This window comes from Dipodomys ordii, unplaced genomic scaffold, assembly GCF_000151885.1.
Source record: "Dipodomys ordii isolate 6190 unplaced genomic scaffold, Dord_2.0 Scaffold8, whole genome shotgun sequence".
NCBI lineage: Eukaryota > Metazoa > Chordata > Mammalia > Rodentia > Heteromyidae > Dipodomys > Dipodomys ordii.
Window position 1 is genome coordinate 20,080,202 of NW_012267224.1, and position 21,985 is coordinate 20,102,186.

Genomic DNA, 21,985 nt, shown 5'->3' on the forward strand with positions numbered 1-21,985 from the left:
AAATTCCTTCTTTCCAAAGAAGCTTGTGTATAATGACCTGAAAGAACACAAAAATACCAGACCATCCTGTAAAGAAAGATGAAGCCAGATAGCTTGGCTCGTCTGCTTAACAGGATTTAAATGCATTTACCTATGACTCTAACTAGAGATCTTAATATTTTCCTCTCTAAAGTGGGCATCATAGCTCCCAGCTTGCAGCAATGTCATGAATGTCAGGCTTCTGGAAAGGATTAATTGTTCACAAAGTTGTAGTTATTGAAAAATAGAGTAAAGTCTATCCATGAGTTATATTGGACTGCCCTTAGTATCCTTTAAGATAGAAATGATAACATTACAGATGTCATTGGAAGACTTTATTAAGTGAATGCCCATGCTACTCTTTTTCACCTTTATCTTCTATAAACCTATTATTGTGTTATTTTCATGGCCAACAGTGCCAGCACAGAATTTGTATCATTATTTTTTTTCCTCTCTGTGAGTCTGCTTTGAATCTCTAAATGTACAGAATTCACACAATTAGTGTAAAAAAAAATCAGTCATTGTGCCAATTTGTATCTTTAAGCAGCCAATCATACAGATACTTTCTTCTACCCCCTTGTTAAAAGTCCACATATCTAAATTAAGATCACTTGAAGCAAGAGCCCACTGGGGCCTTGAGCTTAAAACACAAAACACCAGGGGGGATTTGTAGCCTAGTTGGGCTACATGAGGTACACCAGATTCTGTCTGCTCAAATTGGCATCACAAATTGGCAGGGCCATTTGCATACATGTCTACTTTTTATTTCAAAGAACTGTGTCAGAGATGAGGCCCAGGCCTCCTGGTAAAAAGTGGAAAGATTGTAGCTAGGTGCAGGCCCAGGCCTCCTACCCTGGGTTCCTCAGGGCTTCCCTGTGCTAGCGTAGAAATCTGAAAGAGCTTTGTAAATTATAGTGTTGGCAAAATTGTAAAGTATGATTTGTTCGTCTTGTGCTATCATCAATCCTGGCTGAATGTTTCTGTCACCAGCAAGGCAAATCACAACTTCATTCTCAGTACAACCCACAAGCTCCTTCTATTTAGTAACCAAATTACTTCCTTTTCTCTAGTTCTCATAATAATGATAATGCTTTTTTTTAAGTTCTTTATTCTTTTCTGTCTTTTTTTTTTGAATGATGCTCTGCTTTCAAAACTGTTCCTGGCAGGGTTGTTTGCTCAATGAATAGTACAGACCTCTATTCATGGTGTCATGGTACAAAACCTTGGAGCCAGGCTGCCTCGGTTTGCATTTTCACTGAAGCAAAACTCTTTGACCTCTGGCAAATTTCTTAACCTAATCTCACTTTCCACTTGATAAAATGAGACTGAAAATAACAGACTTTGCAGGGTTCCTGTTAGAGTTGGACAAATTAACACCAAGGAAGAATTCTAGCACGTAATTTGCATTCAGTGATGAAGCCACCTTCATTATTATCAAGGTTCTTTTTACTGAATACCTTTGAGGAGATTAATTCAATGACCTGTCATTTTCCAGTAATCATCCTTCCTAGCCATAGTCAACTAATTCAAGTCTTGTGAGCAAGCTTCATGGAGAAGCCAGGTAGAAGACTGTAAGTTCCATGGGCAGCCCACTGGGCAGGATTTCATGTTTTAAGAAATAAATTTTCTTGAGAGCAAAACCTAACCATCACACACATCTTCCATGTTTTTAATTTCTACTGAGAATAGTGATGAATAATGTGAAGACATTTTCTGGGCATTGTCAATGATGCTTTAATTTTCCAAAAGTCAGAGGGAAAAGGAGTCTACAGTTGCTTTAAGGCAGTGACCTTCTCTGGAACAGTGAGATACAAAGCAAAGGTGGCCAACTGGTCATAGTCTCATTGCTGGTTCTGCGCTCAGTCAGGCTACCTTCTCTTCCTCCTGTCTTCGTTTCTGTGAGTTTGTTTTTTGTGGGGTTGTTTTTCTTTTTTTTGTCAGTTGTGGGGGATGAACTCTGGGCCTGGGTGCTGTCCCTCAGCTCTTCAGCTCAAGGCTAGCACCCTACCACTTGAGCCACAGTGCCACTTTTGGCTTTTTTTCTGCTTATATGGTGCTGAGGAATAGAACCCAGGGCCTCATGCTTGCGAGGCAAGCACTCTACCACTGATCCAACTTTCTTTAGAATTCAAGTATCTCATTGCTTTATCATCTTTATGAACTAGGAAGTTCATAAAGCTTATGAATGAATTATGGGAAAAGATGGCAAAATGTCTTTCTACAGTGCAGTCATTTAGCATATAACCAAGCAGCCCTGGGAGGTGAATGGTATTGGGGATTGAAGGAAGAAGAAAGGGTCACTGATAGGGCACCATAAGCTTTTACATCTTAGGTGTTTGTCCACTTAGTGGTAAACTATTCCAGACGTTTCATGTGAGCTTAGTTGGGCAGATAGACTTTCCTTACATTCTGAAGTCCGGTACACATTCTATCTTGTAGTTATACCATCACATAGCTGCATTCGTTTTCTCGTGGATCCATTACTTGGTGGCTTAGTGTTTTGCTCAGATATCTGATAACAAGTTGAATATCTACTGGGTGTATTCCTAATGTACTAATATTTTTTAAATCAACAAAGAGCTTCCTGCTTTCCCCCAACTTCATGACAAGAGGCAAAGGTGTGTCTCAAGTGATGGATCACCTGCCTAGCGAGCATGAGGCCCTGAGTTCAAACTCCAGTACTGCCAAAACAAAACCATTTAAAAACAGTTCTTCAAAGGAATGGGGATTGTCAATTTCAGAGCCATTTAGGATCCTGCTTTTCTGGCATTTTAGAACCCTGCAAACTAAAGAATTGTTTACTGTTACTAGTATCTGGCTAAATTCAAGGTTTTTTTTTTAACCTATTCTAACTATGCTGCAACTGAAGACTAAAATAATAAAGTGTTATCATTTGAACTAACAATATGGAGAGAAGTTTTTTTGTTTTCTTTTTTACTAACAATACGGTTATGTGGATGAAGATGGGAATTTAAAACAAAACATTTGGCCTGATCAAATATGGAGTTCCATTTAATTTTACTCTATCAGTCAAAACGAATCAAGCGAAGAGAAAGAAGCTGTTTGTGATATTATCCTTCGCAAGGAAAATCCTTTCCTGACCCACCAGCATAGCCCAGAGTCAGAAGATGAAGCTTCGAGCAGACTGCCTGACCTTGAAAAGGATGACTTTGCTGCCAGGAGAGCCAGGATGAACCAAAGCAAGCCAATGGTGCCTTTACATCAACTCCTCTATGGGCCTTATCAAAAAAAAGATGTTGAGAAATCAGATGGCAGCAAACAACTGTCAAAGGGAATCCCAGACAAGAAAAGTCTAGAATATAAAAGGTGTGCACTGTGTCTGTGTGTCTATAAGAGAAAAAGAACAGAATGAAGCAAAGGTGGTCCGTACCAACCTCTGTTCCCCTTTTCTGCCCCAATTATGTGCGCCTTGACATGGGGATTTATTTAACTGGCTCTCCAGCTATGCCACCATTTGATATTGAAATGCAGATGACAGAAAGTGCCATGTCTCAAACAGGGCTGTATTTACCAGTTAAATAGCATGGATACAGTGTGTGGATATGCTGTGATGGTGGTGATATCATCAATTGGCTCCTTGGCTGGGTAGACATGTCCTGTTGCCTTCAGAAAGTAGCCAATCCCTAACGCTGCCTCCATCTATTCAAAGGAGGCAGGAAACATAGTTACTCTCTTGCGCTAAGCTCTTCTCTCCTATTAGCAATGTTTATCTGTTGTAGGAAGGAGAATGAGTCTTGTTCTTTCTTCTCTCAGATGGCAAAATCACTGGACAAATGATAAGCATGTCCCATGAGAAAATAACTACTCAGATGTATAATATACTTCTGGATGTTCTGTCATAGAAATGTTTTTCTTGGGGGGGCGGTCCAGTCGTGGGGCCTGAACTCTGGGCCTGGGCATTATCCCTCAGCTCTTCAGCTCAAGGCTAGCACTCTACCACCTGAGCCACAGCGCCACTTCCGGCTTTTTTCTTTTTGCTTATGTGGTGCTGAGGAATCGAACCCAGGGCCTCAGGCATGCAAGGCAAGTGCTCTACCACTAAGCCACCTTCCCAGCCCCATAGAAATGTTTTTTAAGGAAGTTTCCTTCTCCCAACTTTTCTCTCAGCATCTTAGTACAGATTGAGCATACCCAATCTGACATTCCAAAATTCAGCAGGCTCCAGAATCTAAAATACTTTGTGGACTTAACATACCACCATAAGTGGAATATTCCACCCTTAAACTCATGGGGCAGATCAAAGGAAAAATGCAACCAAATAAGGTATTAAAAAAATGACCTTCGTGCTATATCTATAGCGTGTATAGAAAACAAAAATGTATTTCGTGTTTAGATTTGAGTCCCATCCTCAAGATGGCTCATAAATGTGCAAAATATTTCAAAATCAAAACATAAATAAAACCTGAGATCCAAACACTTCTGTTCTCAAGCATTTTAGGTAAGAGATCCTACGCTCATTTTGTCTGTATTGAAGCAGATTGGGAAAAGGAAAGTTATAGCCAAATGGGATTTGACCAGTTATCTTTTTTTGTTTTGAGAGGGTTTTTTATCATATAACATCTCTGCTTGCTCAATTTCATCCTGCAAAGCTTATCATGCTTGCATTTTCCTCCTATCAAAATCAGTTAGAGTTACAGTGTTTGTTTCCTTAAGGAAGCACTACGTTCATACAATTCTGAATCAGAGCAAGGATAAAGGCAGAGAAGAAAGACCTGGCAATCATTTCTTTTCACAAATGTTCTTGCCTGCACTGGCTTTGAACTGTGATCTTCAAGTCTCATCTCCCAAGTATCTCGAATTACAGATATAACTATCAGTGTCCAGCAAAGAAACTGATTTTCATTGAATATGCTAGAATGTTTATACATATAGCTACTGGGTTAAATTACATTTGCCAATGAACTTTTACTCTTAGAAGAACAATCGAAAAGATAGTTTTAGTTCCCAGAGAGGTGACTGGTTTACTGACACAAGAAACATGTGGCTACTGATTCTGTGATCCAGGTAAAGAACAGCTACCCTCTGCTCTTCACCTGACTAGTGCTGTGAAGCAGCCCGAGGTAGAAGGTTGGAACTTGCTGTTTGGAATTGACTTCAATGTTCTTTCAGGAGTTGCTAGTTTCATTTGAGATTTTTCAGATGTGCACAACATTCCAGCACTCTCCAAACTAATCCTCAAATTTGGATCATGCCAAGCTTGTTGCTGACATTTTACTGATACAGAAAAATATTCTGAGATTGCTAAGGAATTCAATCAGAAAACTTGAATTCATCCCAGTAACTTGAATCATGTGGGAACTGGGTCTCATTATTATCAAACTGAAATCTTGTTACTGTCCTTAATAGTCTTTCAGAGAACACTGGCTTCTCTTCTCAGACTAAAGTAGACACTGTATCTGTTGGGGGAAAAATTGTCTCATTACAAGGTCAAAAGGGCAGCTAGCCAGGTGCTGGTGGTTGATGCCAGTAATCCTAGCTCCTCAGAAGGCTGAGATTTGAGGATCTGTAGCTTAAAGCCAGCCCGGCAGAAAATTACTTGAGAATCTTATTTCCTATTAACCAGCAAAAAAGCCAGAAATGAAGGTGTAGCTCAAGTGATAGAGAGCCAGAATTGAACAAAACAGCTGAGAGACAGCACCCAGCCCTGAGTTCAAGCCCCAGTAGGGCCATCCTTGCACACACACACACACACACACACACACACACACACACACACACAGAGGGGGGGCATCATAAATGAAAGCAATTGCAGCTACAATTGAGCTGATAATTATGAGAAATGGGGTTTAAAAAAAAAAGATGCTTCTGCCCTTCCATTCTGTCCTCAGCCTCTGAAGTTCCATGCTTGACTTTCTGATTGTCTACTTCCTTTCCTTGAACCTGATTTTTCTAATCTTGTGGGGGGCCTGGATCAAATGGATAGAAACCAAGGCCAAAAGGAAGAGGTGAAGGATACGGTGACTTGTGTGATCCGAGCTCAGGAGAGTGACGTCATGGCAGAGGGGACCAGGAAGATGCCAGACCTTCACAAGGATGACCTGGCCCAGCGGAGAATCCAGAGCAGCTGGGGCCCTCACCGCGAGGCTCCGAGCTTCATTACCCTCTCCCCCATTACGGAAGCTGATTTGCAGACCTGGGAGAGACTGCAGGTGTCAGGAGGCACAAGGTGTGTCACGTTTCTCCCAGAGCAGTGGTTGTGTTTTATGTTGAAGGACTCTATCCTATGCTTACCTTTATTTGACTTTTAATCTTGATGGCTGGAAAATGTGCCTCCCCAACACAAAGCTTCTGGAAAATCTGTATGTTCTGCATGAAGGGAAACATTAACACTAAAAGCCATAAGATACATTTAAGCTGAAAATGTCCTATTTAACCAGCCGCCTTACAACGAATGGTTCTTTCTTTTGCTAACTTGTTTACCATAAAGAACTTAGACTTGACCTCTGTGTAATTTTTAAGATTTCCCCTCTGCCTCTGATTTTCTTCTGCAATCATTCATGATGATATTAGAAGTGATATTTTGAAAGGGATGGGAAGTTAAAGTCCCGGTCACCTAGGCAACACAAGAATCATTTCTTTGATTCGTTAGTGCAAAAGCAATTCTACTCTTAATCTTTGGGACTATCTTTTTCCATACATCTTGCTTTGTGCTTTAGATCTCTGATTGATTTGTACTTGCCTTAGAAATCTTTGGAACTTTATTTCTGGTTCTGAGCAGGGACGGAGATGCGCAGCACACCTGTGCAGCCCCCGAGCCATCCCCAGAAATCAATGCAGAAACGGCCATCCGAGATGATTTTGCCAGCCGCAAAGCCAGGGCCTATAAGAAAGCATCCAGCCCTAAGCAGAAGTTTGTGCACTTTGGGCCAGTGACAGAGATAGATCAGCAGAAATGGAAGCGACTCAGCATTGGCAAGGCCGGACCTAGGGAGGATGTAGTGGTCGAGTGTGACAGCGAGATGCCAGCTTCTTCTTCCGGGTCCCCTCGCTCGGCGGCTACTTCCAGAATAAAGGAAGAGCGAGTGTTTAGCTCGCAAAATGACTGCAGGTATTTTCCCCGCCGTCTTTCTGCAGGAAGATGTATGTGGGAGTCACTGCGGCTTTTGGAGTGGCCGAGCACACGCTTAGCACAGGGGAGGCCTCGGGTCCAATCCCCAGCATGAAAACAATAAAACAACCAAGCTTTTGCTAAAGCACCTGAGATGCCTAGAGATGTAACCAACTCCTGTGCAGAACAGCAAAGAAGTCACATTAAGGGTCGCCCTGGGAGAAGCGTGTGTGTGAGGCTCTGTGGCAGGCATCCATTTCTACTCTGTTGGCATGGGAAATGCTGCCTGGGAATGCCAGTAATCTCCACCAAAGACCCTTCTGGCCTCTGCTACATTGACTGCTATTTTATTAGTAGAAAACTGAGCTAGATGGAATGTTTTAATGCTTCTCCAAAAGATGTATCTATAAAAACCCAGCTTGTCTATAACTTTCCTCTTTCCTATCCCACAGTTATGAGATAGTTCATATTCTGGACATCCAAGCATACTCATTAAAAAAGTAAAAGTCACCAGGTGCTGGTTACTTGTGCCTATAATCCTAGCTACTCAAGAGGCTGAGATCTAAGGATCACTGTTCAAAGCCAGCCCTGGCAGGAAAGTCTGTGAGACTCTTATTTCCAATAAAATATATATTTAAAAAATCAGAAGTGGAACTTGTGGCTCAAGTGGTAGGACACTGGCCTTTAACAAAATGCCCTCAGGGAGATCTCCCAGGTCCTGAGTTCAAACCCCAGAAAAGTAAAGATTTCTTCCCACACCCAATTTTTTTAATTATATAGTAAATCTTGAATAGAAAAAGGATGCTTCTTTGGAGGGAATGCGAAAGCACATTCCTTGCAAAGTATCAGTCTGTAGGCATGCCACCTCCAGCTGTGAATCCCCAAGCCCTTATTTGGGGGCTCAGTCTATGGGACTGTCCTCTCTTCCCTTAAGCAGGAATAATGCATTGGTAAGACTTTGAACCTCCATTCCACCTGCCCTGGACAAGCCACTTTTCTCTCCACAATGACAGAAAATGCTCAGGACATTGTTCTTCATGCTTTGTCCTTGAAATCCAAAGGAGGAAGTGTGAGCAGCCCAGGACATGGAGGACGGTGTCTGGATCTAATTGGTGGTAGGCACTACAGAGGAAAGCAGGCAGGAGATAGAGATGCCCTAGAAACATTGTCAGGTCTTTAGAGAACTGGTAAGGATGCAAGGTAAAGGCAGGACTGGCAATGCAAACTTATGTCTTTGAGGGCTATAGGAGCCTCCACTCAATCAGACAGTAGCAAGGTTGTTCCCAGGATCCTTGATTTAGCTCAGGCCCCTGCCCCAGTTCCCACTGCATTATCTACATCTGATTTTGTCACCCTTACTAACTGCCTGTGGAATGAGAGCAGGGAACGATTCCTCTTTGCATTGTCTCCTCTCATCATCTGCTTTGCTCTTATCTCTTGCTACACCTGGGCCACATGATTAACAGCAGGATAGTGAATTCTGGCACCAACGACTATGGCAAAAGAGTCTTGTGGCTGTCTCCTGTGCCAGAGTCTCCGGACGAGCAGGTCAGCCCAAAGTGGACAGAGGAAGGTGAGAAGAAATGGCGTGTTCAGCCTTGCCCAGGTGACAGGTGGGGCAGGCTCTGGTGAATTCCTCCTTGTAGTAAAGCTGTCCTCTCTGGCTTTAGTTACACCCAAACAGCTGCCACAGGATGGCAAAGAAGAAGATGAAGGAGTTGCTCACAAAGATCCTGAGATGGCATCACCAGTAGGAATTTCGTCCGAGGGGTGCTGCCAGCCACTGTGAGCCTCCTGCCTGCCTTCTATGGTGTGCTGTTTCGGCTGTGTGTACCAAGTGTGTTCCAAAAAAACTAAAACTAAAAATAAAAACAGCAACTAAGCATCCCAGTGCCCAGGGGAATGTGCCCATCCCAGGATCAGAGTTCTGCTTCTGCTGCCTGCTTTAGGTAGAGATCTTAGCCTTTCGCATGCACCCAGCCAAATGTCACCCTCAGCAATTGAAAAAGCACACGGAGGAAACAGTTCTTGTGTGTGCCCGAGCTGTACCATAGACACTCACAGAACTACGTATGGGTTCTCCTACCCCGCTGCTCCATGTGCTTCTGCCTCTGCAGAGGTTGCTTGTGTCTTGATTAATACCAGCAGAGTGATGCTGCTGAATACCAATAACCATCAGTTGCCTTTGACTGGCCGGGCTGAATATTACCCTAGAGTTTGTCCTCCAGCCTCTCAATGGGAGACTTCAGGGACAGAAGAAAAGCCAGAGAAGATGACACCTCCTGCCTGGTGTGGCAGTAGGCCAAATGGTCAAAGATTGTTGACTGAGGCACAAAAGGATGAAGTGAGGACCAGGAGAGCTGGGCTGTCCCCTGGATAGACTGTATCTCAACCAAACCTGGTGCATTCACCCAGGAGCGCACAGGAATGCACCAAGGGTTCACTCCTGGCTAGTCAGCGATCAGAAGGCTATCCTGGGCTTTGACTGTGTTGCGCCAGTCTGAGCTGTGGCATATGCTTTCAGAGTGTAATTAACACAGTAGTATGCTTACCTGATACTGCTGGCAGAAATGGAATGATTGAAATGGGCCTGATGGACCAAGAATTTTGTGTCTTCATTTTGCATGTGAGCAAGTGTGGAAAGAATAGTTCGTGAGGGAACTTACCTGTTAAATATTCATTCCAGCCGTCATCGTATGGACAGAATGAATATATGAGCAACTCTTTTTTTTCTGCCTCACAGAGGAGTCTTCAGCAAAAGGTTTAAACTTCTTTCTGACCTACTTGGTTTTCCTGATGCCAGGCCAGAGAAGATGAAAACCATCTATAAAGTTTGTAATTTAATTTTCAGCATTAGTAAACCTTCATTGCTGCCTACAGAGAATTCTCTTCTATACCTCGACTTGATTTTAAGACGTAGAGTAGGGAAAATAATAACTCAGGGTTTCGAGGCCCAGTATATTGAAGATTCTATTGCTCTTTATTTATTAAGAGAAATAAATATAAGGCAGTAAACACAAGAAGTGGTCCGCTTGCCCAATGTAGGGCAAAGGAGTCAGGAGTGTTTTGTATAATACATGCTCACAGGGAAACAAGAAGTTGATAGAGTTCTGCTTGTCAAAGGACCATAATGCCAAAAGGGGTCAGAGAATACAGTGGGGAAAATGTGAAGTCATTCCTAATTTTCCTAAATCAGCCCCCTAGATACCATTATCACTTGGATGTGTCTATGCTTCACCTTCTGCTATATAATTACATCGTAGAGTTTACTCTAGCAGCTCCCTGGGGAAGGGGTAATACACATGACACTATAGAGGGGTTTGGAGCCTTTTCACAGCATCTCAACTCCTCCTTGGACTTCACATGTAGACCTGATTCATGTTCATTCCATGTCAGACATAGGAAGCCTGACATAGAGGCAAGTTAAATGAATGGATCAAATGGAGTTCCCAGGCCAGTTGGTACTCCTTAGGGACCAGGGACTGAGTGACTGATTCACCTTATCCTCCATAATCACTCATCTTCTCCAAGTCCTGACACCTCGAATATCCTCTTCATGTTAACTGAGGATGAGTAGTAAGTTTGAGCACAAGAAGGTTTAAACAGATTAACTTTTGGACATACTTTTGTGATTGGATCACCATCTTTCCTTTCAACAGATAATTTATTGAGTCATTACTATGTATACTATAAAACATCAGATCTTTGCCCATCCAATTGGGTGCTAGAAGATACTCTTAGATGAACAGTAAAGCCATTTTCTCCCTTCCTTTTTAATATAAGGTAATGCTAGTCCATCAAATAGAAATTTTATCACCGCTAATGATTGATTCTGAAATGTACCCTTGGTTGCTAAAAGTTACATAAATATAATCAATAGGGACATGCCCTTTCTCTTTCTAAATACCCCTGCCATCATCTTAAATTTTTTTATTGTGAAAATACTGTACAGAGGGGTTACAATTACATGGGCAAGATAATAAGTACATTTCTTATCAAGCATTGTTGCCTCCTCCTTTGTTTCCCCTTCCCGTCCCTTCCCATCCTCCCCCCAACCCCCCATCCAAACCTCCCCTGCCACACACATACCAAAGTTGTAAAGTTTGTTTTCGACATAATGACTTGTACATCTCATTGTTGCAATGGGTCCACCTGTATCCCCCCAAAAAATTATCTTAAATTTTAATTAATTTGTTTGTCTTTTCTTTTTGGTGACCTGTCACAGTTGCCTACTCTGTATCCTTACAAAGCATAGGCTAACAACCTTGCATTTAAACTATCTCCTTCCTAGTGATTTTTTTGGTAACTTAGGTTTACCTATAGGATGACTGAGAAGTCTTCTTGTGGCCAAGTTCTGTTTATGCTTCCCTTCCCCCTCCTTACCAGCAAAGGCAGTTCTGCTTAATAAGTTAGTGCCTTCAGAAAGCTAATAAACTAGTTGGAGAGGAAATTCCTTAAATCTACAAGTACATAGTAAAAAGATGAAAGGCTATCTTCTGTGACTGTGGTCAGGTTATCTTCTGATCCTGTTTCACAGGATCAAGTAAGGATTCAGTAAATGCTTGCTGAAAAGCTCCTTTAGTCAAGGAATTTCAAACAAACTCCTCCCCCCCACACACACTCCACCCCAAGATTTGAATTTTAGTGTAAATCTATATTTGTTGGCAGAATATAGCCTCGTCTGTCAAATGCTATACTGGGATAAAACAATTTTAATTCAAATATGTCCTACATGCAACAACATAGTTGAACCTTAAAACAAAACGCTGTACTAAATATGCCAGAACAAAAGCACGGGAATCTTTCAGATAGAACAAAAGACGCTACTCTGGGGATGTGTTCACTTTGCAGAAGTTCATCAAGGTGGCTGTGGAAGGTGTGCATTGTCTGTATTGAAGTTATACTGTAGTAAAATGCTACTAAACTGCCCAAATAGACAGAACCCATATGTATTAATAGATTGTTTTTGCAATAAGATTGATTACCAAATTCTCTCTACAAAAAGAGAATTTAGAAAACACTGTATTTGAATACATATATTCCCCTAGGCCTCTTCATTAACTTAGAAACAGACAGGCTTGAGAATTAATAATACTCAAGCTCTGTTTCTTGGTGTAGAAGAATCCAGTTGTCACTTGCTTCACTGTAGTGGTGTTCGGGGAACTTTGAGAGTGTCAGGCTGAATTTATCTTCTATGATATTCCCTGGAGCAGGGGAATGTGGTCCTACACTGTCAAAAGCAAACTCCACAATCCCTATCCTTTCCTTGTTGAGGTTGTGCACTCATGATTGCTACCACTGTGAATGATATAATGACTTACCATGCAGACTATTCAAGAATGCAAAATGTTTTAACAATGTGTGTGTGTGTGTATGTGTGTCTGTATGTCTGTGTGTTCATGCAGGGGGAGGAAAGGTTACATAGATATCTATGTATTCCAAGGTATTTTTTCTAAGATATAGGAAAAGCTCTTTAGAAATTATTCCTTTTCCTATAAACTGTTAGGATACTGACCATGGGAGTAGATAATTATTTTTGTTTTGCTGACAATTCCCAAATGTAATTTATTAGAAACAAGACATATGTCCCTTACAGCAATAATTCTTGGTCCAGCATGGGAAAATGAAAACATTTCAAGGCAAAGGTAGGGACTGTTTTTAAAATTCACTTTGGCCAAAGGGATTAGGTCCTGCTCTTTGAAAAATGAGCTCAAAACATGTCCTTTTAGTCTTTTTTCTCACATAATCTTTTTCTTTGCTCAGATACTTTTAGACATTAAAAAATGGCCATATTGCAGATGTTAGAGACAATGCTGGAGACCTAAATTTTCAGGACGTAAAAGATTACAAAAATACTTTGGTTGTTTTTTTTTTTTTTCAAGTAATGGAATATCCTCCCTCCGAGTCTGGTTTTGATTAAGGTTACCAGTTTTCTAGGAACTGTGGTTTTGGTCAAATGTGTATGTGGAAGACACTGAGAAAGGTTCTGGTTGAAGTTCTGGTTTGCTTTCAGAAAACTGTAGACATACTCATAGATGTAAATTGGGCGACAAGTGACACTTCAAGAACAGGGCAGGGTGTGCTTGTGTGCTGGTGTCCAGTATAGCTCATTCCTGCCCAACATAAAGGCGTGAACACTTCCATTGTGAATGACTATGCTACCTGTGTGTTTGTATCTTAAACTGTCTTCTTCAAACATAGCAGATGACCCCTAAGTTTCTTTGTGTTTCTGTTGAGCAGATTCTGTCTTTGCAGATAACATGATATCATTTTCACTTCTGAGGTTTGGTTTGGTTTTGTACCAGTACTGGGGCTTGAGCCCAGAGACTGGATGGTGTCCCTTAGCTTGCTTTGCTCAAGGCTGGCACTTTACCACAGCTCCACATCTGGCCTTTTGTTGCTTAGATGGAGAAAGAGTCTCAGAGACTTTCCTGCCTGGGCTGGCTTTGAACTACAGTTCTCAGATCTCAGCCTCCTGAGTAGCGAGGATTACAGGTGTGAGCCACTGACACCCATCTTTCTCTGAGTTTTCATGAATTTTATGCTCTTTAAAAAAGTCAAGACTTCCCTTCAATTTTCAGCAACTAATAAATATTGTTTGTTATATTATGACAGTTCTCTTCCAGTGTGATCAGCAGACAAGATTTGGTGCCCACGTATCTCCTGGGCAGATTTTCATTTCCAGCTTGGTTACAGCATTACCTTTCTGCCTTGCCCATCTTCTAACTTTGTATTTGATCTTGTAGATACGGTCCGAGAACTCCTGTGTCAGATGACGCAGAGTAAGTGCTCTTGTATTCGTAGGATTACATTAATTACGCTGCCTAAACTGCATGCTTCCAGTACTCACCACTAATTGAAATGCAATGGATGCCCCATGAGCTGAATGGCGAGGGGACTCGCACAGCGAGGCACTTGAAGTTGGAATGCAGAACATATGTTCTGTGCAGAAAAGATGAATGAAAAGCCAACTCAAGCATGATCCCGAGTGTGCAGCTGGAGCTTACAAGTTAACATTTGCTTTTCATAGACTGGGGCATGTGGAAGTCATTCTTGTCGTGGTTTGGCCCTTGGTCCCCCTTCTAACCCACGGAATTATTAAAAGGGTATTCCGAGTTTTCATTTCATTCTTGATGTATTGGGACAGTAACCCTGTTGTCACTTTTTTTTTTCTCAAACTAAGAAAAATAAATCCTCAACCAGTAATGATAGAGTCAGAAGACCAATTCCTCCCAAGTTGGAGTCCTGGGAGCCGAGGACTGCCAGAGACAAAAACATTGGGGTTTTGTTGAGGTTCCGTGGCATAGCAAGCAAGGGGTCAAGGGTGGCAAACACGACCTGAACTTCCTCTCCCTACTACTTGCTTTTCGCTCCCCTGGGAGATTCAGTCCCCATTTGAGACTGCACTAATTGTCTTAGAAACTCAGTGCCCATTTGCAGATCATTTTGTCTTGACAAACAAGGCAAAGGTTTTCTTGCAGAATACTAGCTGCCTTGTAGTTGAGTAATTTGGTTCAAATCCAGAGTTTCCCACTTGCAAGGGAGGCACTTTACTGTTTGAGCCATGTCCCCAGTCCTTTTTTTGTCTTTTTTGCTTTTTCAGAGAGGGTCTGCCTGAGACCAACCTCAGACTGTGATCCTCCTACTTAGAGTAATTTATGTCTTAAGAAATGTGATTGGAATCTAATTTGTAACACCAGTAGTCTACTAAGTCTAAATGTCAACCCAGGTTTGCATCACAATTCTGTCATGGAATTAATGAACTTGAAGGGTGTGGGCCCCACAATTAATCGTTTCCACTGATGGAAGAAAGTGTCTCTGCATTGTGCCTTTTTATGTTCGTATTCAAGATGTTGGCTTAGTGTGGACTCTGTTCTAAGGAGTCAGACTCCATGGCCAAGTTGAGATGGGCGATCCATGGCTGTCCAGTCATCGGACACACAGACCGGTCATGTCTCAAAACCAAACTCCTCCTGAGGTTGCCTGATGGCATTAAGTCGTCTGGGCACTGGTTGATACTCTTAAAACCTCCAGTGGAAATACTTAACATTCTTTGAAAGGAGGATTACATGAGATGGGTAGACCAAACTTTATTTTTGACTGTGTGAGCAAAAACATTTTGAAAGAATCGATTTTTGTGTGTGTGTGCAAAGCTGCCGTGCATTTTGCATAAATTAGATCTCTGGGAAATCCTAACAGGTGAAAGAAAGAACTTCATTCAAGAGCTTCTGGCAAGCATAGAAAAAATTTATAACTTTTTTTTTTGTACAAGTCCTGGGGCTTAAACTCAGGGCCTGAGTGCTATTCCTGAGCTTTTTTGCTCAAGGCTAGCGCTCTACCACTTGAGCCACAGCGTCACAACTTCAGGCTTTTTTTTGTTTTAAGTAGTTAATTGGAGATAAGAATCTCATGGACTTTCCTACCCAGGTTGGCTTTGAATCCTCACATCTCAGACTCTTGAGTAGCTAGAATTACAGGTATGAGTAACTGGCACCCAGTTAGTTAATGACTCTTGAAGAGGTAGGAGAGGATGGAGTTGGTCTTGCTTTTCTGTATTTATTTTTTTTAAGACAGCCCTGTGGACCAAGAACTTTTTTCCTGAAGATCTAATCAGGGACTTTTCTGCTTAGAATAGACACTGTTTACCTGATGACATGGAGAAAAGCTGAAAAGATAATATTCGTTCATTTAAAAAAAATAGAAATGTGGGCTGGGAAGGTGGCTCAGTGGTAGAGTGCTTGCCTTGCGTGCATGAGGCCCTGGATTCGATTCCTCTGCACCACATAAGCAGAAAAAGCTGGAAGTGGGACTGTGGCTCAAGTGGTAGAGCGCTAGCCTTGAGTGGACAAGCTGAGGGACAGCGCCCAGGCCCAGAGTTCAAGACCCACGACCAACAAAAACAAATAGAAATGTCTACTATTTTTAATTTTTCCCCTTTCTCTTCCCTTTCCTGAAATCCTTAAAGACAATTAGTGACTTAGGCTACATGGATGAATAATCGATACGTTTTGAAAATACAACTCAGTAATAATAATAATAAAGTTGTCTCCTTGAAAGAGATTGTAGGTCAAGGCAGACCCACCACACAGGCAAAGGGAGAAATCCCCTACTCCCAGCCGGCCAGACTGTCTGTTGATTTAGGCCCACCTGCTCTCCATTTCCTTACTTACATTCCTTTTTCAACATTCACCCGACCAAAAAGAGACTTCATCTTGGGAGAGACAGGTCTTTTCATTCCAAAGTTACTTAGCTTATACCTGGCCTAGAAACCATTCCTAAGTTCCCCTTGAGGAAACTTCATCCCGTTTTGCCAAACTGCCAACCCGCCTGGGTGCCTGTGGCTCTGAGATCAGGAGGATCATGAATCCAGGCCAGTCAGGGCAAAAAGGTCCAAGAGATTCTCAGTGGAAAGAAGCTGGGTGAGATAGCACCTGCCTGTCATCCTAGCTACTGCAGGAAACTCCCTAGGCAGATCCCTGAGGCCGGAAGCATGACCCTACATCCAAAATAACCTGAAGTGTGGCCAAGGGGTAGAGCACCTGCCTAATAAGCATGAAGCTGTGAGTTCAAGCCACAGTAATGCAAGAGAAGAAAAACCCAATCCCAAGGAAGAGTCCTAGGCCCAAAAGCTGGCAAGCCTTGGTTCCCCAAGCACATAGGCATCAGGGCTGAGAAGGATTGTTTTAGCCCAAGTTACATTTATATTCTGGAAGCTTCTCCCAGATTCCCCTATCCCTGCCTCACTTCAGCCCCAGCCCCACAGTTATTTATTTGAGAGGTCAAGTCCATCCAACCTCAGAATTAAGAGAACATTCTCTAAATAATGACTCAGCCCATTTTCTCTCCTGTATTGTCCCTTCTCTCCTTTCTCACTTCCTTTTTTTTTTGAAGTGACATAAAAATATTGCCATTTGCTGATGTTTCCTAAAATGAGCCAAAAACTTCAGCATGGGGGTGGGGGGTGGTTAGCACTTCCAGTTGAGAAGAGGGCAAGCTAGAGTTTCTCTTTTTATTTCCCTAAGCATTAGCCTCTAGCCACATTTGGGCTGAGGTTACTCAGTGCTTTCCAGAAAGAACACAGATAGAAAGTCAGGCCAGAGGAAGGTAGCGGTGTGCCTGATCCATTGACCGCATGCCGGCACAGGGCTGGCTGCATCCATACCCTGGAGAAGGCTGCCTTCCTTCCCAGGCTTCTTAAGAGGCCCTGGCTCTCTAAACCAAAATTCTGCCCATTCAATTATAGATGGCAACGTCATAGGAAGGAAGCGCTTTTTTGCTCCATAATCAGATAGCTACTCTGTAAATTATAGGAGAGCCCCAGTTCCTAGAAGTTTATGTCTTAGACGATCATAGCAGAGATTGTAAATTGCCTTCAAAGATAACTGATTGGATTGGATATTTTACAGGTAAGAGGTTTTTTTTTTCCTTTCTTTTAACTGTCAAGAGGAATGGGATGACAGCCCATTTCTAGAAGGTCTTCTTTCCATCATGAAGTTTAAAAAAAAAATTAGGATTTTAAATTCCTTTCTTCTTTTTTTTTTTAAAAAAATGAATGGTTTATTGACACAATGTCTTGCTGAGGCTAGCTTCAATTTTTTAATCCTCCAGCCTCAGACTCCCAAGTGCTGGGATTACAGGCATGTGCCACCATGCCTGATCCTAAATCTTTCTTAAAGAACATTCATAAGTAGTATAAAACCAGGGGGAAAAAATCACAGCTTTTCTCCTAATGAAGTTTTTTTTTGCCCCAGCTGTGGAGTCAGCAACTGCCCAGGGAGAGTGTTGGTGGTGGTTTCTCGTAGTGCTTTGCCTCAGATAAAATCCCATCTCTGCAGTTAATTAGACTACTCTGAGAGAAGACAGATAACAAGGACAGTCTTTAGTTTGTCTTAGGTTAGACACCTGAAGAGAAGAGAGAGGGACAGCTCCATCTACACAAGCCCATTCTGAGTGAATGGTGGGCCAATGACTGTCTAGGGGACATCTCCTTCTGGAGAGCAGCCTGCCTGGGGAGCCCATTGCACCCATGGGTGCTGCTGCTGCTGTTGCTCAACATCTGGCCACGGTGGGGGGGGGGGAGCAGGGATGGGGGTAAACTTCCGACATCGCAGATGATGCCTGGAATTTGTTGGTGTCTACACGCATGGCTTTTCTTTTGCTGTGAGTCAAGCTGGCTTCAAAAATAAACTATTCAGGTCTTCTGCACCCAGAGGCTACCCAGAGTCCCTCCATTGCTTGCGTTTTAGACTCCGTCACTCACCTGCTCCCAAAGGTAGTCATTTCCATCACACAAAAAAGTAATACTTACTTTGGTTTCTGGTTCTGTGTCCAGCTGAATAAATATATTGATCACAGACACAGACTAAGGTTTTTTCTTTTTAATAGATCCCCTTTCCTTTTGTTTTTAAAAGGGTAAATTCAGAGACAGCCTGACATATTCAAATACATTAAAATGATTGTGTGAGCCGGTTACAAAAGATACAAAGTGTATGCTGACATATCTTTTACTTCATTCTCTTTGTAGAAAATACCTTATTTTCTCCATCCAAGATGCTGTTAAGAGCACTATCAATTGCCTACAGATTTACAGGAAATTAGGGGGGAAAAAACACATCAAAGAGACACACCAACTGGTAGTTGTCAGATGCATCTAAAACTCAATAAAATATGATTGAAAAATGTAAAAAAGGCCTTCCTTCGTGTAGGAAGCTCTTAAGCCAGCTCTTTGCAGAAAAGCGTTTAGTGCAATATAGTCCCACATCACAGAACACCTCCCACCCCCGCCATGTGCTTCCCAAATTACAGAGCTTTGAATTCTCATTTTATGTTGAAATACATTCCCAAAAGAGAGGAGGCCAGACCTTCAAATACCTTTTGTGTTAGTTTTTTTTTTCCTCTCTCTCTCTCTCTCCACATCACCAAAGACAAAGACAGTCCCATTTTGGCTTGGTGGCTGGAGGGGGGTGGGGGTAGGGGGGGACACAGCATATCCCCTCCCCACTTGACCGTTGGGCTACAGAGGAATAGAGTTGGCTTCCAGGCACAGTAGCGCCCTCACGCGGCCGAGACAGAATTGCTGATCCCGCTGGCTTTTTGTGTTTGTTTGTTTCCTTCTGTCCACTCCTGTAGGAGCACCAGTATGTTTGATGTGCGGTGTGAGGAGGAGGCTGCTGCGGTGCTGCCGCACAGCAGGGCTCGCCAGGAGCAGCTGCAGCTGATTAATACCCAGCTGAGAGAGGAAGATGACAAATGGCAAGATGTGAGTTCCAGCCAAGGCCATGGGCGGGCAGCCTATGGGTGGGGAGGGGGAGGATCCACAATCCGGTGGGCTGGGTAGATTTGGACTTGAAAGCCCCACTTGCAAACACTGCAAACAGGAGGATGAGAGCAAGCGTTAGGAAGAGCAGAAGGTAAGACCTGCTAGGTGAATGTCACTGGCAGGTAATCTGCAGGTACCCTGACCAAAAGCTTGACTCCCCCCCCCGCAGCCCCCCAAGGAGGCAGAGGTAGGAGGTGAGCAGCAATGGAGAAGCCGCTGCCTTTTGAGGTTCTGTACTTGATGCTGATGAGAATGGCAGTGACCACAGCAATAATGGCTCACATTGCAAGGGGACCAGTAACCAGACACTCTTCTAAGTGACATTCAGCCCCCTTAGCAACCAACCATGATAGCAATTTTATTTTATAACTTGTATTATTATTAAGCAGTTTGACAAAGGGTTACAATGGCGTAAGTCAGGTTGGGAGGATGACACTTCTTGGTCAGTATCACCTGTTCCTTTGCTGTCCCCATTTCCCCCTTCATGTCCTTACTGTGCTAGCCACTATTATTCCCTGCCCCACCCCCTACCCCCATTCTGCAGAGGGGTCCAAGCCCAGGAAAGTCACTTCCCCAGAGCCACACAACCAATGAGCAAGAAAGCCAGGATTGGAACCAGAGAAAGAACCCAAGAGTCTGGTGAGGGATGTGAGATTGTGTTAGCCAAGAGCTAACACAGGACAAGTTTGAAGTTTTGAAGTGTGAGGTGGGACAGTGGACCATCTCTTGTTATCATGGAGTGCTCTGAACTGGCCATTTTGAGAGCCCAACTCTACAATTACTCAAAAGAACTAACTTCTGCCAGACTCATGCCTGTAAACCTAGCTCTCTGAGGATCATGGATCAAAGCCAGCCCTGGCAGAAAAGTCCATGTGACTCTTATCCTCAATTAGCCACCAGAAAACCGGAAGTGGAGCTGCACGTATATCTATAGTATATTGAGCATTTGCTAGATGCCTAGCAGTTAACACGTATTATCACAGTTCACCTTCCAGACTTATAAGGAAAAGCTCCATAATCACATCCATTTTAGAGACAAGGAAACTAAGGTACAGAATGGCTAAGAAACATACCTGAGGTTCCAGAGCATGAGCGGCAGAACTGGTCCATTTCCCACACCTGCATCCTATCCCCTGTCCCCCAGAGTTGCACTTTTCATCATTTCTCTACAAGTTCCTATAGAGCTACGATGAGGAGGTCGTTAAGGTCTGACTCACCAGACCCACGAGTCTCCGGAACCATTTGTCTTCTGTCTTTTCTTCATTCCACAAGAAACCTATCAACGAATCCCTAACCCTTCTATCATTGACAAATCTGTTTCCAGCACAGAAGACACAAATAGTGCAGGGGGGAGCATTCTCTACCAATTATCTTGTGAAACAAGGCTCTCCAGTGTGGCAAGTGACCTGAAATATGATTGCATACATTTCACATCGCAATGCTGAAGTCAGTGCTGCCGTGCTGTGGCTCGTGTGGATACCATGTGCTTGTGTCCTGTCTTCAAGGCATCCTCGTCCTGATGCAGCCTTATGCTGGGTTGCCGGGCACCACCTCGCAGAGTTCCTGGGTTTTCTGTCCTCTGTGTTCATGAAACTCTTCTTCTGAAAGGGAAGCAGGGAGTAATGTGCAAGCTAAAGAAGAATGTTGTATTTTTCTCTCTCTGTGCGTCTCTCTGACTGTCTTTGTCTCTGTCTGTCTGTCTGTCTCTTTCTTTCTTTCTCTCCCTACTCCAGGACCTGGCTCGTTGGAAGAGCCGTCGAAGAAGTGCTTCCCAAGACTTAATCAAGAAAGAGGAAGAAAGAAAAAAGATGGAGAAGTTATTGGCTGGAGACTATGGGACAAGTGAACGGAGGAAAAGCATCAAGACCTACAAAGAAATCGTTCAAGAAAAGTGGGTGCTTTCTGGTCTTGTTTGTAATATATGCCATCATCTAGATGTGCTTTTCCTAAATCGCTGTCACAGAGGTTCTGACGCCATTATTGCATAGACGTATTCTGCGCCACCTCGAGCTGGGGCCTCCTTGGCTTCGTTCCTGACTGTTGACCTTGTTCCCTCCCCCCTTGTCTAGAGAGCGGAGAGAGCGAGAGCTGCACGAGGCCTATAAGAACGCCAGGTCTCAGGAGGAGGCCCAGGGGATCCTCCAGCAGTACATCGAGAGGTTCACCATCAGCGAGGCTGTCCTCGAACGCTTGGAAATGCCAAAAATCCTGGAAAGAAGCCATTCCACAGAGCCAAACTTATCCTCCTTCCTGAACGACCCCAGCCCCATGAAATACCTGCGGCAACAGTCCCTGCCTCCCCCCAAGTTCACGGCCACGGTGGAAACCACCATCGCGCGTGCCAGTGTTCCTGACACCAACACGGCAGCAGGCAGCGGATCTCCAAGCAAAGCGGTCACGCCCAAAGCCGTGCCCATGCTGACGCCCAAGCCTTACTCGCAGCCCAGAAACTCCCAAGAGGTTCTGAAGACCTTCAAGGTAAGAAGACTGAGTGAGTAGTAGAGCCCAAACTCAACTCCACTGCATTTTTTGTTTGGTCAGTTGTAAGACTCGAACTCAGGGCCTGGGTGCTGTCCCTG

At 43.2% G+C, this 21,985-nt stretch overlaps 1 protein-coding gene across 5 annotated transcripts in view; it reads left to right on the forward strand.

Moving 5' to 3' along the window:
* Positions 1–21,985, forward strand: part of Limch1 (LIM and calponin homology domains 1) — a 308,334-nt gene that overhangs the window by 239,385 nt on the left and 46,964 nt on the right. For 3 of the 5 annotated variants that reach the window (XM_013009085.1, XM_013009083.1, XM_013009084.1), the window contains exons 9-11: positions 19,217–19,346; positions 21,140–21,297; positions 21,476–21,884. In XM_013009085.1, the coding sequence (XP_012864539.1) occupies positions 19,217–19,346; positions 21,140–21,297; positions 21,476–21,884 (697 nt within the window). Of the gene's footprint in view, positions 1–13,833; positions 13,870–19,216; positions 19,347–21,139; positions 21,298–21,475; positions 21,885–21,985 lie in introns of all 5 variants that reach the window. The other 2 variants (XM_013009081.1, XM_013009082.1) reach the window with 1 other exon arrangement.